Raw genomic sequence first — 18,452 nt, forward strand, 5'->3', positions numbered from 1 at the left:
GATCAAGGGAAAAGGCTCTATTCTATTCGAAGGAAAGACAGGGGAGCAACAGCTTATTCCCGACATCTACTACATACCTGAACTAAAGAGTAATATCTTGAGTTTAGGTCAAGCCACCGAGTATGGGTGTGATGTCAGGATGAAGCAAAACTATCTCACGGTACATGATCAAGCTGGAAGACTTCTAATAAAAGTCGAAAGATCTCCAAACCGCCTTTACAAACTAGAACTCAAGATTGGGAAACCAATATGTCTTCAGTCAAAGATCGAGGAAGAAACATGGAGATGGCATGCCCGACTCGGTCATGTTGGTTTTAGGACCATCAAAGCTATGTCTGAGCAGAAGATGGTACACGGTTTGCCAAAAATCGGAACAGAAACACAACTATGCGAGTCATGCCTAGTTGGTAAGCAAACCCGCCAAAGTTTTCCAAACGCTACACAATACCGATCCTCACATGCATTGGAGCTACTACATGCCGATTTATGTGGCCCAATCGCACCAGCTACGCTAGCCCAGAACCGCTATATTTTTGTAATCATCGACGATTGCACAAGATATATGTGGACTATACTGTTGAAGGAAAAGAGTGAAGCCTTGGAAAAGTTCAAAGCTTTTAGAAATCTGGTTGAGAAGGAGTGTGAGAAGATGATCAAGATATTGCGAACAGATAGAGGGGGTGAATTCACATCTGGTGAATTCCAAGAGTTCTGTAAAAGCAATGGGATTAACCGACACTTCACGGCACCATACACCCCACAGCAAAATGGGGTGGTTGAAAGAAGAAATCGTACCCTTATGGAGATGACAAGGAGTATGTTAAAGGCAATGAGGGTACCAAATTATTTGTGGGGAGAAGCTGTACGACACTCAACATACGTGATCAACAGAGTGCCCACAAGAGCCTTAAAAGGTCAAACACCCTACGAATGTCTGAAAGAAAAGAAGCCAAACATTGGTCATCTTCGAGTTTTTGGGTGTTTAGCTCACGCCAAAGTCGATACCACTCATCTTAAAAAACTTGATGATCGATCACAGGTTTTAGTTCATCTTGGAATCGAACCAGGAACTAAGGCATACAGGCTTTTAAATCCATCTACCAGAAGAATCATCGTAAGCCGAGACGTAGTTTTTGATGAGAAGACTGGTTGGAATTGGAAGGGAGTAACTGCAGAAGATGAGCCAGGGTTGTTTCGTATGACTTGGGGAAATATTACAGACGAAGGGCACGGACCGTATAAAGAGAGTAATGAGCTACCCCAGGACAATATCGAAACAGAAACTCAAGCAGAAACAGAGGTTCAAAGCAGCGACAACGAAGTAGAAACTACAGAAGAACAAAGTCATGAGGATCCTGCACCCGATGATCCTCTCATCGGTGAACAGCCACGTTTTACAAAGTCTGGAAGACAAGTAATTCGACCTAAACACCTTGATGACTATGTTTTTCTAGCAGACATCGAGTGTGAAAGAATCTTGTTGTCGATAAACGATGAGCCCCTGAATTACAACGAAGCAAAAGAATCGGAAGATTGGACTCAAGCTTGCAGAGACGAAATCTCTTCGATTAATAAAAACAAGACATGGACCTTAGTTGACAGACCAAAGGGAGTCAAAGTCATCGGTCTCAAATGGGTTTTTAAAATCAAGAGAAACGCAGATGGCACTATTAACAAATTCAAAGCCAGATTAGTTGCCAAAGGTTATGTCCAACAATCTGGAATTGATTTTGACGAAGTATTCGCACCAGTAGCTCGAATTGAAACTGTGCGATTACTCGTAAGTTTAGCTGCTTCTAATGAATGGGAGATCCATCATCTGGACGTAAAGACCGCATTCCTGCACGGAGAACTGAATGAAGATGTGTATGTCTCTCAACCTGAAGGGTTTGAAAAGAAGGGAGAAGAACAGAAGGTTTTCAAACTCTCAAAAGCCCTATACGGATTGAGACAAGCTCCGCGAGCCTGGAACACGAAACTGGATCAGATTTTAAGAGGAATGAACTTTCGAAAATGTTCAAAGGAGAATGCAGTATATCGCAAGGAAGAAGGAGTAAAGCTTCTCATTGTCGCAATATACGTTGACGATCTGTTTGTTACAGGAAACACCTTGGAGATCATTCTAGAGTTCAAGAAAGGAATGTCATCAAAATTTGAGATGTCGGACCTTGGTAAACTTACGTATTACCTCGGCATCGAAGTAAAACAAAGCAAGGAAGGAATCGAGATGAAACAAGAAGCATACGCACGACGAATTCTAAAGGAAGCAGGTCTAGACACTTGTAATCCGACTCATATACCAATGGAGTTTGGATTAAAGCTGTCGAAAGCCCCAGACGAGGAATCAGAAGATGCAACAATGTATCGCAGGAAAATTGGTTGCCTGAGATATCTCCTTCATACTAGACCGGACCTAGCATTCTCAGTGGGAGTTGCAAGTCGATACATGCAGGATCCAAAGAAGTCACATGGAACAGCATTAAAACAGATTTTGCGGTATTTACAAGGAACTGCAGGTTTCGGTCTAACATTCAAGAGAGGAGGAACGAAGAAACTAATCGGTTACAGCGACAGTAGCCACAACGTGGACGTCGATGATGGAAGAAGCACAAGTGGACATGTTTTCTACTTCGACGATTCGCCCATCACTTGGAGTTCACAGAAACAACAAACGGTTGCACTATCATCTTGTGAAGCCGAGTTCATGGCTGCAACGGAAGCTGCAAAGCAGGCTATATGGCTCCAAGACTTGTTGAGTGAGATAACTGGACGTAGCTATGAGAAGACACTAATTCGTGTTGATAACAAATCGGCCATCGCTCTCACTCGCAACCCTGTTTTTCACGGAAGAAGTAAACACATCCACAAGAGATATCATTTCATCCGAGAGTGTGTAGAAGATGAACAGATCATGGTGGAGTTCGTATCTGGCGAAGAACAGTGTGCAGATATACTTACCAAAGCCCTCGCAAGAATCAAATTCAAGACAATGAGAAGACTGATCGGCGTTCAAGATCTCTCGGAGTCGGATTCGAAGCTTAAGGGGGTGAATGTTGGATAAGCTTCTTCAGCCCAAGGCCCAAGACGTTGTTAACAAGTCGGTTAACAATACGATAGGTCTAAAAGGATATTTTCCTTAATAGGACGTTTTCCTTATTCTTTTAGAAGTAGGTTTAGGGAAATTAGAATCCTATATATATGTGTTTATTGAGCTGTGATAAACACAAGATAAGCATAAGAGCTTGGATGTTTAGTTTTGAGCTATTTTCTAATCATCAAATAAGAAGAGTTATTTCTTATACAAAGAGCTGTGTTCTTGCTTATACGACTTTAAATGCTTTGTCCGAACTGATGCTGTTGTTAGAACTGTGTCAAAAAATCAAAAGCGTCCATTTGTTATTGTTGTTTGTGATTGACTCACAAAGAAAAGAACTGATGCTGTATATGTTATTTCTATTTTCTATTTAATTTTTCTTTTGATAAATAAAATATCATAACGTAGTTCGAAAACTATCGGATTTAAACCCGCTTCACGGAGTTGTCGGTGTGGTAAGTAAGATGAGATAGAGACATAACATGCATGATATGTGTCGATAAATACTTCTGTTTTTTTTGTTCTTTTTGAAAATTTCTATGTTCACAAGACTCACAAGTCAAGTCACACCACTGTTCAAGATATTATATAAACAAATAATATTGTGCCGCAGCAAATAGTCCACGTGTCCGTGGTAGTTTCACTATCTTAACTTATTTTTAGCGTGCCGAAAATATGTTCACATTAACACATACTTTGTGGTGTTATGAAGACAGATAGTTTTGACATTTTCTTCTTTTCTATTTGCCGATACATATTAACTTTATTTAGTATAGTTCATTCAACAAAAGGACATACAAACATATAAGTCTCTTACGCCGACTTGTGTCGCTCTGCAACTTTCATCATATGCTCAATTTGTTTCTCTCTATGAGGAATACATTCCCTCACGATCTCAATTTGTTTCAGATTCTTGATCCATCTGTTTAGCTCTGGAAACTTCTCCTCTGGAATCATATCAATTCCCATACCTTCCCAACCCCGAACTAGACAAAACGGAATCATACTTCCTGCGACCATGTCCAAGAATCCGATTGTCTTGCCGCCGAAGAAATCTTTTCCGGTTACTTCCTTTTCAAGAAAGTTAATGAGTTCTCGAGCCTCCTCGATTGCAACCTCTCTTCCCTTGTCTGCTTTTATCACAGACTTAAACCCTCCTGGTCCGACCTACACCGATAGAAACCGTTTCATCACAAAGTTTATTAGCTTAATATCTGCATAGTCATAAGGAAACAAATTAAAGTTAGTGAAAATTTGGGGAATGGATATTTCTTTTTATTTTGGTTATTACTTCTTTTTTTTGGGTCAGACTCAGAGGTTACTACTATTTTCTTTGGGAATTTTTATTTATTTATCCTATACATGTTAAAGCGTGCATAGATTTCACAAATTTATTATTGGTGAAAATTTATGCGGAATCATTTCACAATTGTTTTAGTTACAAAAAAATGTATTGGATTTCTAGAGTTGGGGGTCCTAAGGATTAGTGTTTATTTTTTAGAAATCACCTATATATGCAATTAGTGAATAAAGAAATTGGTATAATATTTACCTGTTCATCAATGAACTTAGCCAAGAAGAAAGCCATAGCTTTCTCGTAAGGATCTTGAGGAAGAATTGGATTGTTCTTCCATGTTCGGTCAATGTATTCGAGGATCAGATGTGACTCGGCTATTATTTTACCTTTGTGGACAAGAACCGGAACCTTCTTGTAAACCGGATTTAGCTGGAGAAGCAAAGGGCTCTTGTCGACAATATCTTGCTCCAAGTACTCGTAAGGCACGCCTTTGAGTTTGAGAGCCATCTCGACCCTACGAGTGAAAGGGCTTGCCCAAAACCCTAGAAGCTTCACATCATCTTCTTTATCTGCCATTAGATCTCACTTGCGTTTTCTCTAGACTCTAATATTTGACTCGTTCCCTATTCTTTGACTAGTTTTGTTTTCAGGTTTTGTTCTCGTGATTGAGTACAGAGTTGCTTTCTCTTGGTGTTCATGATGTTATGATATTTTAAAGAAAAATCCTGAAACTGAAAACAATTTAAACCGTCACGCGACTCACGTTAGTTGAACTTGTCCTAAAACAACTTTGCATCCTCTTTGTTAGTAACGGTCATAGACGATTTTTAATTGGTTTCCAAATACAATTTAATCAATAATTAATTTATTAGAATAATTCAAATTGCTTATTTTCATTTTCTAATACATTTACATCCGTTACCAACTAAATTATAAACAAAATAAGTAATGATAGAACATTTTATATATAAAAACTAAGTGTTTAGCCCGCGACTTGCGCAAGCCGAAAAGTTTCATTGAAACCTAAAATAAAATTTTATGTCATAAATCAAAAATAATTAGATCAAGAATTTGATACATACAAAATTAAAATAAAACTAACCTATAAAAATAATCATTGTCTAATATTAAAAACTTTAAAATCAATACTAATAAGTGTATGAAATCAATACACACAAACTAAAATAAGATTAATATGAATTATTCATTTTTTGTCTTTTTATCTTTTAATTTTTTTTTCTCTATCATTTTTTTTTCTTCTTCACTTTCTATGTCTTTTTTTACTTTTTCTTCTGCTGATTTTTCTTTTTTCAAGTTTTCTTGTTCTTCTCCACATCTTTTCTTTTTTCCTTTCATACATCTTTTGATTTTCTTCTCTTCCAGGTTTTATTTCCTTTCTTCTTCTTCTTCAATGTTTTATTATTCTCTTTCTTCTTCTTTTTTTCTTTTCCTTTTTCATTGCCATCGTCTTCTTCGTTATCATCGACTTTCTATTTTTCTGGTGTTTTTCGGCTTTTAACTCATCTTGATATTCTTATACTTTCTCTAATTCCTCATCTTTTAAGGTTTTCATCCAATTTTTTCTCTTCCCTATCTTCTTCTTCTTCTACTTTGTCTTCTATTTTATTTTTTTTCTCCTTCAACAGATTCTTATTCCTCTTCTTCCAATTATTCTTCCTCTCTCTAAATTCTTCATCATATTTTAAAGATCTTTGTCTTATCTGTCTTTTTACTCCTCTCATGATTTATATTTTCTCTTTTTTAGTTTTTTCCTTGTATTTTTAGGTTTTTTTTATCGTTATTTGTTTTCAAATTGTTCTTTTTTTTTTAGTTCTTATTCATCTGATTTGTCTTCGTTTTTTCATCATATTTACCTTTTTCTATTTTGTCTTCTTCATCTTCTAGTTTTCTTCCATTTTATTATTTTTTTTCATTCACTTCCGCTACTATCTACTGGTTTTCTTTATTACTTCTTCTTCTGATTATATTTGTTCTTCTCCAATAGGTCATTTAATTTTTTTTGTTCATCGTCTTCGACCTATCCGAGTATTTTTTTTATTTTATTTGTTCACCGTATTATTTTTTGTTCAAATTATCGTTGTTTTCTTATTCTTCTCCTTTTTCTTTATTTTTTAGCTTTTCTATTCTTTGTTTTTTCCTACTTATCGTTCATTGTTTTTGACTATTTCTTCTTATGTATTGTATTAATCTTCTTTGACTTCTTGATTTTTTTTCATTCGGTTTTTTTTTCGTTTTTTCTGTTGATTTTTTTTGTTTTATTTGTCTGTCCCTTCTTCTTTGTTTTATTTTATTGTCTTTGTATTCTCTAAATTTTTATTCTTCAACATCTTCTACTATTCTTCTTTTGGTTTTATTAGCCGTTTTTATCTTCTGCTTTTTACTTCTTCTTCGTCATTTTTGTCCTATCCAAACTTTTTTCTTTCTAATTTTTGTTTGTCCTTTTCGCATCTTTACTTTCTTCTTTTTTATTTTCTTTTTCATCGTCGGGTTTTCATCTTCTTATACTTTATTTTCTTCATCTACCATTTTTGTTCTTCTTTTTCTTTCAGTTTTCTTCTTCAACTTTGAAATCTTCATCTCTTTATCATTTTTCTTTTTCACTATTTTGTGTTACCCATCTTGATCTTATCGTTCATGGTCTAGGACTTTTTGTTCATTTTTTCTTCATTTTTTTACGTTTTCGTCAACTCTATGTTCTTCTATATGTTTCAGTTTATCTTTTTATCTTCTTTTTCTACTTCGTTTTTCCTTTTTTCCCTTTTTCTGTTTTCTTTTTTGGTTTTTTCCTCTGCGTCCTGTTAAAGTATTTGACATCTCTTACATTATTCAAATAAACAGAATTCAGAAAGCCATCTTTAAAACAAGCAAAAAAAACAAAAGACTTAAAACCTGTTCATTAGACAATGAAGATGATTTATGATATGTTGACATGGTTTTAATCACGTTAAGTAAGGAAGAATAACTGACAACACAAAACAACAACATATAATCGAGGAACACTACTATTGGTACTGAAAAAACAGAAAAAAACAATAGAAAAAAACGAAAAATTGATTTATAAAAAATAAAGACGGTAAACAATACAACAAAAAGCCGACCAATGTAGAAACCAAACCACAATTGAGATTAAGATACATTTAAAAAAAGTAATATATTTATATATAGCTCTCAACTTAAGCTAGGATTTCCCACATCACATGTATATTTTTTTTTCAGATAATCACGCTCAACAGATAATCCGATTAACGAATAAAGGGGAATTAAAAAGATTTTATTAACGAATAAAGGGGAATTAATTACCTAAATAGAATGAGAGACCTTATAGCGAAAAATTTACTTTGCATATATTATATATGATATGATTCTAAATGTTTTTTGATTAAATTCCAATTTTAAAATTTTCGTTATTTTCTATTTTAAATATTTTTTTGATTAAATTTCGATTTTTAATAATTTTATTAAATTTAAATGTTTTTTTATTAAATTTCGATTTTTAACAGTTTTTTTTAATTATTTACAATTTTTAATATTTTTTATTTAATTACGATTTTTCATATTTTTATTTAATTATGATTTTTAATATTTTTAATTAATTTACAATTTTTAATAATTTTGTTATTAAAATTAATTTAAAAAATATAAAAATGGGTAAAGGGTAATTAGTCACCCTAAAATTGAATGAGAGAGCTTTAACTCAAAAGTTTACTTTGCTTATAATATATATGATTTTAACAGTTTTTTTTAATTAATTTACGATTTTTAATATTTTTATTTAATTACGATTTTTAATATTTTTATTTAATTATGATTTTTGATATTTTTTAATTAATTTACAATTTTTAATAATTTTGTTATTAAAATTAATTTAAAAAATATAAGAAGGGGTAAAAGGTAATTAGCCACCCTAAAATTAAATGAGAGAGCTTTAACTCAAAATTTTACTTTGCTTATAATATATATGATTGCTCAATTCTCTTCATATGAGTGATACATCAGCATTTGAGAATTGATATAGAAATAATATGTGTCATTTTTTAATTTAAAATTACAGTTTTTAGAAAAAATTAGTTAATAAATTTTAATGTTAAATGTTAAACCATTCAAAGAAAACGAAAGTTTTTTTTATTAATTGATTCTTAAATAACATTTATGTAAATATTAAACAAGAATTTATGGTATAATTTATTAAAAACTGATGTTTTTTTAATAACTTTTTAATTTTTAATGATATTATATTTTAAATTGAATGATTTATAATAATATACTAACAAATAATAAATGATGATTTATTTTTTTTTAAAATTACAAAAATATATAAATTTGAAATAGTTGAAGAAAAAACCTATTTAAAATTACAGTTCAAAAAAACTTAATTAATAAATTTTAATATTAAATTTTAGTTACTAAAAAAAGAAAAAAATATCTATTAATTGATTTTTAAATAATATTTATGTAAATATTAAACAAGAATTTATGTTATAATTAATTAAATATATTGATGGATAATTTTTTGGTATAAACTCTTGATTTTTAATGATATTAAATTCAAATTGATTGATTTATAATAATATACTAGCACATAATAGATAATGATTATATATTTTCTAAAAAAAATACAAAAATATATAAATTTGAAATAGTTGAAAAAATAAAATCTACACTTTACTTACGGGTATTCACCTAGTTTAGTTATAAAAAAAAAGCTCAAGTAAAGAGATACGTATCTTCATATTCATACAAAATATTTCTTTTACCATTGCAGATACAGATATCCTCATTTTTATTTAGTAGATAGTTCACATACAACTTATTAACAACGAAGCTATAAAAACAAGTTAACAACTCCAGTCCAAAAAACTATGATAATTATTTCTTAAGCCGATTTGATTCGCTCTGCAACTTTTTTCATGTGGTCAATTTGTTTCTCTCGAGGAGGAATACATTCCCTCACAATCTCCAAATCATTCAACTTCTTAATCCATCTATTTAGCTCTGGAAACTTTTCCTCTGGAATCATATCAATCCCCATACCTTCCCAAGCCCGAGCCAAACAAAACGGGATCACACTTCCTGCGACCATGTCCAAAAATCCGATTGTCTTGCCACCGAAGAAATCTTTTCCGGTGACTTCCTTTTCAAGAAATGTAATGTGTTCTCGAGCCTCCTCAATTGCAACCTCTAATCCCTTCTCTGCTTTCACCAGGGAAATCAACCTAGATGTGACCTACAAACCGTTTCATTACAAATGTAATTGGAGTTAGAATATTAATTTTGCATTGATATTTTTGTGATCATTGAAACATATATAAGCGGAATGGTATTTCAAAATGGAATAAGATACTAATTTTAGTGAACATTCGAGGAATAACATATATTACCTTTTTTTTACTTCGGTTACTAATATATATACATTCTTGGGGACTCGCTTTTTTTCAAAAATTTATGTTTGGTAGAAGTTGTGGGAATCGTTTCATCATTTGGAAATTCTGTAGCTTACCAATGTCAATCAAAATCCTGATTTCACTATTTAAAATGTACAAATCCAAGTACAATTGGTGGTTCTATGTGTTAATCATTTCAAGAAGTCACATATGACATATGCAATAATTAATTAAGGAATTGGTATAATAGTTACCTGTTCATCAACAACCTTGGCCCAAAATAAAGCCATAGCTTTCTCGTATGGATCTCGAGGAAGAATTGGATTGTTTGTCCATGTCTGGTCGATGTATTCGAGGATCAGATGTGACTCGAGTAATATTTTACCTTTATGGACAAGAACTGGAACCTTCTTGTAAACCGGGTTTAGCTCAAGAAGCAAATCGCTCTTGTTCATCAAATCTTGCTCCAAGTACTCGTAAGGCACGCCTTTAAGTTTGAGAGCCATCTCGACTCTACGGCTAAAAGGGCTTGCCCAAAAGCCTAGAAGCTTCACATCCTCTTCTCTATCTGCCATATGATCCCACTTGCTTCCTTATTCTAAGCCTAGTTATTTTTTCTTCTTGTTTTGATCTCGTGATTGAGAACTATATATATGCAAACGGCGTCGTGGCAAGAAACAAAGGACCATTTTGCTTTGTCTTGGACCCAGTCATGCATCATCGAAGGCTATCTAGAAGGTTTAAACATCATAGCTGACGTCATTTTTAAATTTATTCTTCTCTACTATTGGTGCATATTTATCTTCACCTCTCAGTTTTTCTTTCATTCAATGGATATTTTCGGTAGCATACATCTCAAAATTTTTGGTTTATTACGTAATTAAATTGTAAAGTTACTTAACTAATATTTATTTTAGATAACTCTACGCCATGTACAACGTGGTTATATATATATATATATGTGTCAGACCGCTCATCAGCAAACATTTTTTTGTATAAGACATCTTTTGTTTGAGTAATTCAAATTGGTTCTTATTTTAACGGTAATTTTGTTCAATCGTAATTCAAATTGGTTACCATCTAAATGATAAATAATATATGTCATGATAAAATCATATTATGGTAACGTTTTACTATATTAGAGACATCTAGACATTCATACAAACCGTTTTTACAACCAATGCGGATACATTTATCACTCATCTTTATTTAATAAATCAATCATACAATTTTAGAATAACAAGGCAATACAAAATATAGTTATATAAACTCTCCAGATCAAAGAGTACATATCGTCTTCGAAGCAGCTTTGATTCGCTCTACAATTTTCATCATGTGCTCAATATGTTTCTCTTTATTAGGTATACATTCCCTCACGATCTTAATTTCTTTCAAATTCTTGATCCATCTGTTTAGTTCTGGAAACTTATTCTCTGGAATCATATCAATTCCCATACCTTCCCAAGCCCGAGCCAGACAAAACGGGATCATACTTCCTACAACCATGTCCAAGAATCCTATCGCCTTTCCGCCGAAAAATTCATTTCCGGTGATTTCCTTCTCAAGAAACGTAATGAGTTCCTGAGCCTCCTTGATTGCAACATCAGTTTTCTCTGATTTTACTAGAGATCTCAACCCTATTGATGTGACCTACGTACACGGTAGCGATATATAGCAAACGTTCCATATCAAAATTTATTTATAATTTAATGTTTTGTGCATGGATAGTCTAACACTTTTAAAATACATAGCATAAAAAAAAAAAAAAAATACATAGCATACTTATATATCGTTAAATGTAAATTATGCATATAAATTGCAATTCCTTTATAAAAAATAACAATTATTACTGTTCGCCAATTGGAGCGGGAATCTTGATTTCACTATTTAAGATGTATTGAAATTTAGGGAAAAAAAGATATTAAACTTCGAGTAACCAGTGGTTCCAAGTGTACACATATGCAATTAGTACACAAATGAATTAGTTTTTAGATTTACTTGTTCATCGACGAATTTGGCCCAAAATAGAGCCATGGCTTTCTCGTATGGATCTCGCGGTAGAATTGGATTATTTGTCCATGTTTGGTCGATGTATTCGAGGATCAGATGTGACTCTGGTAATACTTTACCATTGTGGACAAAAACCGGAACCTTCTTGTAAATTGGGTTTAGTTGAAGAAGCAAAGGGCTCTTGGTGACCAAGTAATCTTCGTCCATGTACTCGTAAAGCACACCTTTGAGTTTGAGACCTATCTCGACCCGACGACTAAAAGGGCTTGCCCAAGACCCTATCAGCTTTACAACCTCTTCTTTCTCCGCCATTGAATCTATCTCTCTATGTCTCTCGCTTTCTTTCTTTCTATCTAACTCCTCTGTTCTTCTTTGACTATTTTATACTATCATGTAAATTATGCTTGATTTTAAATAAAAATGAAAAGAAAAAGAAGAAGAAAAGTCCCTTTTAGTTTTAGGCTTTTACTGCGATAGTATACTAGACTAGTTATATTTTTCTTGCTTTTGTAAAAACATCTAGAAGCACGTGTAAGAAATAAAATTTTCCCTATAATATAGTCTTATATTCATCCATTTTTTATTAGAATAATGTTATTATTAAATGTAATTGGTGTCTAAATATATTGGAAATAAATGAATAATTCATAAATATCTTTATTTTGATGGATGGTTGAGATTAAATCTATGGAAACCCTAATGAAGAATTAAGTCTTTTCTTCACCTATAAATACTTGCCATTAGGGCATCCGCAATGCGGATACGGGCCGCGTCTTTAGCAGAAACAAAATAATATTTTAGTTGGGCTTCATCTCTATTTGGCCCGAGACGTCTCTTATTTCGGGACATTTGAAGACGTCTCTCGGGACACGTGGCGATTGCTGATAGGTTCACGTAATTGGGAAGAAAAAAAAACTTGTTCCACCGATTTCATTTTTTCCCGACCACATTTTTCTTCCCTTTTCATCTTTCTTCCCTTTTCATCTTCCAAGCCGACGATTACGAGAGATTGTTGAAGCTGCTTCTTCGATCGATCGATTTTCCGACAGATCGCGACGGCCTCCGCATCATCTCCGAAATCGGCGACCACTCGTCAGGGATAGGCTTCAGTTAAGTCATTTCTAACCCTAAAACTCCTCTCTTTTTGTTTGTTCTTTGGTCGATTCCATGATTTTCGTTTGTCAAAAACGATTCCATGGTTTTCGTTTATCCTCTTAAGTCGATTCCATGGTTTTCGTTTGTCAAAAATTGCGATGATTTGCGATGAAACCCTAATTCAAAAATTGGGGATTTTCGTATGTCAAAAAATTTCCGTGTGTAGATTGTAATATCGGGTAGATTAGGTTGCTGTATGTACTATTTGAACTGGAAATAAACATTTGATTCACGGATTTGGTGATTCTCTCTTTGTCCATAATTTGCGAGCAAACCCTAGGCACTGAAAATTGGGGCTTTTGTATGCTGATGAAATATACTTGTATTGTTCTTATTTTCTTGTTAATTAGACTGTATCTGAAGAAGAAATCTATTGTTAAGGTGTTTTTGAGGATGAGTTTTAGACTTCGCTGGATATATGTTTTGCTAGTTTGTGGGATTTGATTTGTGTTTTTGATATGTTTGTTTGACCTTAGAGTCTATGTGCTTTTCATCGGTGTGGTGCTTTTCATTTGTACTTGTATATATATTTTGCTATGATTCATCGGTGATATGTTTTGATATGGTTTATGTGCTTTTCTTTTTTACTTGTATGTGTATTTTTTTTGTGTGTGATGTAAACGTTTTATTCATGTTATTTACAGACAAATGCCGATAAGCTATAGCATATTGACATTCCAGTTGTTTAGGCTGATCACTGATTGTCTTACGTATTCTGACTTTGGAAATCTATGTTTCGTTTGTCTCTTATATCAAAGTGTAGGCTATGAGTTCGAATGAGAGGATCCTAGCCATGTTTTCGGATTACTGAAGGAGATAAGTTGTTGTTCTCTTTATCTTCTCTTTATCTTCTATATTTGCTGTTCTATAATAGTCGCTCACACTTGTTTATGGTTTCATTTCAGGTGACCGTGTGATACTATTGGTTCGGGTAACTGGAAGAGCAACATGATACTCTTCTCCGACTTCATTTGTAACGGTAAGTTTGAATTTAGTTTACTCTTCTGGTTGTTGTCATTAGTGATTGGAAAGAAATGGGTTTGGCTTTTAGGTTGTCATAAATGCTGATTAGATTTTGGAATTAAAGTCATATAATAGTGTTCATTGCCTTTTAGGTTTGTGTCATGTCGAACTTGAGTGATATTTTGGTAGGTGATTTAGTTTTAATTTCCTTTACTGTTGTCATTAACTCACCACTTCTAAACCCTATTTATCATCCTCTTCCATCTCTCTTCCAAGTATCTTTCATATCTGTTCCAAGCCTCTTTGTATACTCTTTCAGCCTCTTTCATCTCTGTTCCTATCCATTTTCGCCTCTTCATCCTTTTTCATCCTCTTTCGGCCTCTTTCAGCCTCTTTCATCTCTGTTCCAAGCCTCTTTATCAGCCTCTTTTGTATACTCTAAACTCTTTAAAATGGATTCATATCCATTTTCGCAACCGGCTAACTTTGTTGACCTACTTAATAGTCAACAAGAGCCACCTTACAATGATGTGTTTCCCTCAGTGGAGCAACTCCCTGTCTTCAGCACTCAACCCGCTTCCCTCCATGAAACTCTCAGTCAGCGCGTTGATAGAAGAACCTGGGCACCGAACGAGGACGTACTTCTGATAAGCGCTTGGCTTAACACAAGCAAAGACCCAGTTGTGGATAATGAGCAAAACTCTTTCGCATTCTGGAAGCGGATCGCACTTTATTATGCTGAGAACATGAAAGAGGCGAAGCTGGATATACCACGCGAATCAGGACAATGCAAGCAGAGGTGGCACAAGATAAACGACATCGTATGCAAGTTCTGCGGAGCCTTTGAAACAGCTACGCGAGAGAAGACCAGTGGTATGAACGACAATGATGTACTCAAGCTGGCTCACCAAATATACTTCCAAGATCAGAAGAAGAAGTTCAACTTAGAACACGCGTGGAAGGAGTTGCGAAATGACCAAAAATGGTCTGAACTGTCTACTGCAAAAACCGATGGGAGCTCTAAAAAAAGAAGAACTGAAGCTGTTGCAAATGCACCGACTGCTGAAGTGGAGGAAATAGGGGTCGGTGAACAAGGACAACCTAGCACTCGGCCTATTGGAATCAAGGCGGCAAAGGCGAAGACCAAGACAACAAACACTGAAGGGAAGACGCTAAGTTAGTTTGAGGGAATGTGGGTCATCAGGGAAAAGGAGATGGCCGTGCAAGAAAGGCTCAATAAAATGGCACTACTTGACACCTTAATGGCGAGGAAGGAGCCATTAGCTGATTATGAGGAAACCGTGAAGAAGAAGCTTGTTCAAGAACTGTTCTCTGATTAGTTAGGGTTTGTACTTGTGATTGTATAGGTGTTTAACTAAGCTTATATGTTGCATTTTGTTGTTGTGAACGGTTAGATATTCGACCTCCTTGTGTTGTAGTTTTCTTTTTTTCTCGCATTATGTTGTTCTTATGCTTTTCCACTTTGCACATGTATATTTATGTCTGAATGGCTATTTCATGTATGATGTTTCAGGGAATATTTGGGAAGCATATGCAAACAGCAATGCTGAGTCAGGGATGCGGTGGACTCAACTATTTTCTGACTCAGGGAATCGTTTGAGTGGAAAATAAAGCAGTCCACTATATGTCTTTTAGTACTCTTTTGTTGTAGACCACAAATGAATTGTAATTTTTTTTTTAATCAATTGAGTGTAACCGAGACAATGCTATAAAGAATTGTCTATAAATTGTGAGGGAAACCATTCATCAAGTTAGGAAGACACCACTCTCATTGTTCTTGCTTTCTCCTTCTATTCTACGTTTTCCAAGTTTGTCCTTCTATTCTACGGTTTCCAAGTTTTTTTACAACTCATTCATCAAAACCCTTTTTTAACATATTTTATAACCGGTCAATTGGAGTCCGATGGCATCATCATCAAATAACCCTAATGATAACCCAGAAGATAACCAAAACGATGGTTATGGTGAGCAAAATATGGAGATGGGCAACTATATGGGCAAGAGGTTCGAGCAATATTTTCAGCAAACTTTCCAAAATATGTTCAACAGTTATGGAGAGGATCAAGAGTCAAGCAGACCTAAACAAAGAAGGGCTTACGTTGAAAGAGATCGTCAGGAAGGCCACAATCGTCTGTGGAACGATTATTTCAGTGATATTCCTACATATCCTGCAACTTATTTCAGACGGAGGTTTAGGATGAACAAGTCTTTGTTTGTCCGTATTGTCGAAAAACTTTCCAATGAGGTTAGATTCTTTCGTCAGAAGAGAGATGCTTTGGGTAAACCAGGACTCTCCGCACTACAGAAGTGTACAGCTGCAATCCGTCTCTTGGCGTATGGTGCTGCAGCTGATACGGTCGATGAGTATCTTAGGCTTGGTGAAACAACAGCTCGGTCATGCTTGGAAAATTTTGTTGATTCAATAATCACTTTGTACGGGGATGAGTATCTGCGGAGACCAACACAGGAGGATCTAAACCGTTTGCTATACGTTGGACAAGAACGCGGATTCCCGGGAATGATAGGAAGCATAGACTGCATGCATTGGGAGTGGAAGAACTGTCCAACCGCTTGGAAAGGACAATATACTCGTGGGGCAGGGAAACCAACTATTGTTTTAGAGGCCGTCGCTTCATATGACCTATGGATTTGGCATGCCTTTTTTGGATCTCCAGGTACACTAAACGATATAAATGTTCTAGACCGTTCACCCGTATTTGATGATATCTTACAAGGTAGAGCCCCGGAAGTAAATTTTTCTGTCAACGGAAGACATTACAATCTGGCATACTATCTCACCGATGGTATATATCCAAATTGGGCAGCGTTCATAAAATCAATTCCACTTCCACAAGGTGAGAAAGCTACTTTATTTGCTGAGCGTCAGGAATCCGTTCGAAAAGATGTCGAACGTGCTTTTGGAGTCTTGCAATCTCGGTTTGCAATTGTTAAAAACCCAGCTCTTTTCTGGGATAAAGCTAAAATAGGCAAAATTATCCGAGCTTGTATCATCCTCCATAATATGATAGTTGAAGACGAGAGAGATGCACGCACGCAATATAATTTTTTGGAATTTCAACAAGGAGAAGGAACTAGTAGTTCACAAGAAGCTCAGTCGTACTCAACAACTATGACAACAAATATTCGAAATCTGATGGATAATCAGTTGAGAGTTCGTGATAAAAAAATACATGATCGGTTACAAGCAGATTTGTTGGAGCATATCTGGCAAAAATTTGGATTCACTCAAAATATAACTTAAGTTTTTCATTAAATTTGTATGTTTTATGTTTATTTCCCCTATTTCAAGGTATTACATGAGTTTTATTGAATAAAATGTACTTTTCATTAAAACATATTTTTTTTTTCTTAAATAAAATTTTATTTCTAGAGACCCACATGCGTCTCTCCCATTGCACACACTACAAATGAGGGTTTCCACACCCAGTTTCTAAATCCACTATATCATCACATATTAATAAAAAATTGATTTGGAGACTCATGATGGTCTCTACATTGCTGATGCCCTTAAACCATTATATAAACAAAACTTAAGAAAAACAACACCTAAAAATTCTAGACAATGAGAGAGAAATCTAATCACCTAGCTTAAACATTTCATCTTCCATCCAAAGAAGATCATTTTCTCTTTACAACTATGAATGCATGTAATTCTATAAATCTTTTTATGAATCTATTATGTGATCATCTAGTTGTTTAAAGATTTTGGAGTTTATGTAAATTTTCCCTTACAGCACGATATACAGAGCCGGCTCTCATGCGATTGGATCTCACTTCTCCCTTATTCTTTTTGTACGTGATTGAGAAAAAGGAGCATTTTGCTTTCTCTTGGTGTCCACTATCAAATGATATTCTAAAGATAAATCAAGTGATTGGAAATCTTTAAACATGTCTCAGCTCACCTTAACTGAACTTGTCCCAAAACCCTAGAAGCTTCCATATACATCCTCACATTTCTTCGCAATTGGATCTCTCTGTCTCCTCTCAATCTTGCCTACCTTCTTTGTTCTTATTTTGACTAGCTTTTTGTGGTTTTGTTTTGGATCCTTGTAAGTGTAATTATTTTTTCTCAATCCTTAGCAAGTATATAATATGGGAAATACTACACTATCAAAAATGGCAATTTGAAAGTATGAACTGTTGGTATTTTTGAAATAGGCATCGTAAAGATGGTATTCTCTAAAATTTCTCAAATTAAATATCCTACATAATTTTTTTTTTATCGATACATCATACAGTTTGCATATTTGTAATAACATTACATTATCTCTCCATAAATTCATCTATACCAGATTTATTTTAATTAGATTTACGTTTGTACTAATTATTATGTACCATTCCTGCAAGTATCAACTTTTCCTAAGCAAGTTGATTTATATTTTTTGTCATTCTTGTTTCTTTTACATAAATTAAGTTTTCGTTTTTTCCCCTTATAATAATAAGTTCTTGTATTACTTTCTAATTACAATTTTAAAAACTACCCTGATAT

At 34.1% G+C, this 18,452-nt stretch overlaps 5 protein-coding genes across 5 annotated transcripts; 2 read left to right on the forward strand and 3 right to left on the reverse strand.

The window, feature by feature from the left end:
* Positions 1 to 3,819: 3,819 nt before the first annotated feature.
* On the reverse strand, positions 3,820 to 5,073 carry LOC18027674 (glutathione S-transferase U4). Its single transcript, XM_006409940.2, has 2 exons — positions 4,647 to 5,073; positions 3,820 to 4,261 (listed from the first exon to the last, which is right to left on the reverse strand). Exons 1-2 carry the CDS (start codon positions 4,965 to 4,967, stop codon positions 3,908 to 3,910), a joined length of 675 nt encoding a protein of 224 aa, XP_006410003.1. The 5' UTR covers positions 4,968 to 5,073; the 3' UTR covers positions 3,820 to 3,907.
* A 4,023-nt stretch (positions 5,074 to 9,096) lies between these two features.
* LOC18027675 (glutathione S-transferase U4) lies at positions 9,097 to 10,416 on the reverse strand. The gene is made up of 2 exons (XM_024148490.1): positions 10,048 to 10,416; positions 9,097 to 9,636 (listed from the first exon to the last, which is right to left on the reverse strand). Exons 1-2 carry the CDS (start codon positions 10,366 to 10,368, stop codon positions 9,286 to 9,288), a joined length of 672 nt encoding a protein of 223 aa, XP_024004258.1. The 5' UTR covers positions 10,369 to 10,416; the 3' UTR covers positions 9,097 to 9,285.
* A 586-nt stretch (positions 10,417 to 11,002) lies between these two features.
* Positions 11,003 to 12,152, reverse strand: LOC18027676 (glutathione S-transferase U3). Its single transcript, XM_006409942.2, has 2 exons — positions 11,792 to 12,152; positions 11,003 to 11,443 (listed from the first exon to the last, which is right to left on the reverse strand). The coding sequence occupies exons 1-2, from the start codon at positions 12,113 to 12,115 to the stop codon at positions 11,072 to 11,074; spliced, it is 696 nt and encodes a 231-aa protein (XP_006410005.1). The 5' UTR covers positions 12,116 to 12,152; the 3' UTR covers positions 11,003 to 11,071.
* Positions 12,153 to 14,373: 2,221 nt separating this feature from the next.
* Positions 14,374 to 15,102, forward strand: LOC112081543 (glutathione S-transferase T3-like). The gene has a single exon (XM_024148305.1). It carries the CDS (start codon positions 14,374 to 14,376, stop codon positions 15,100 to 15,102), a length of 729 nt encoding a protein of 242 aa, XP_024004073.1.
* A 743-nt stretch (positions 15,103 to 15,845) lies between these two features.
* On the forward strand, positions 15,846 to 17,204 carry LOC112081544 (putative nuclease HARBI1). The gene has a single exon (XM_024148306.1). It carries the CDS (start codon positions 15,846 to 15,848, stop codon positions 17,202 to 17,204), a length of 1,359 nt encoding a protein of 452 aa, XP_024004074.1.
* Positions 17,205 to 18,452: the final 1,248 nt, after the last annotated feature.

The sequence above is a fragment of the Eutrema salsugineum genome, unplaced genomic scaffold (assembly GCF_000478725.1).
Source record: "Eutrema salsugineum unplaced genomic scaffold, Eutsalg1_0 scaffold_10, whole genome shotgun sequence".
Taxonomy (NCBI): domain Eukaryota; kingdom Viridiplantae; phylum Streptophyta; class Magnoliopsida; order Brassicales; family Brassicaceae; genus Eutrema; species Eutrema salsugineum.

Bases quoted from the DNA above. Each gene is read 5' to 3' on its own strand.
- LOC18027674 (XM_006409940.2), bottom strand. From the start codon at position 4,967: ATGGCAGATAAAGAAGATGATGTGAAGCTTCTAGGGTTTTGGGCAAGC. The intron at 4,262-4,646 runs GTAAATATTATA...CTATCGGTGTAG, and splicing joins CTAAGTTCATTGATGAACAG to GTCGGACCAGGAGGGTTTAA.
- LOC18027675 (XM_024148490.1), bottom strand. From the start codon at position 10,368: ATGGCAGATAGAGAAGAGGATGTGAAGCTTCTAGGCTTTTGGGCAAGC. The intron at 9,637-10,047 runs GTAACTATTATA...AACGGTTTGTAG, and splicing joins CCAAGGTTGTTGATGAACAG to GTCACATCTAGGTTGATTTC.
- LOC18027676 (XM_006409942.2), bottom strand. From the start codon at position 12,115: ATGGCGGAGAAAGAAGAGGTTGTAAAGCTGATAGGGTCTTGGGCAAGC. The intron at 11,444-11,791 runs GTAAATCTAAAA...CCGTGTACGTAG, and splicing joins CCAAATTCGTCGATGAACAA to GTCACATCAATAGGGTTGAG.
- LOC112081543 (XM_024148305.1), top strand. From the start codon at position 14,374: ATGGATTCATATCCATTTTCGCAACCGGCTAACTTTGTTGACCTACTT.
- LOC112081544 (XM_024148306.1), top strand. From the start codon at position 15,846: ATGGCATCATCATCAAATAACCCTAATGATAACCCAGAAGATAACCAA.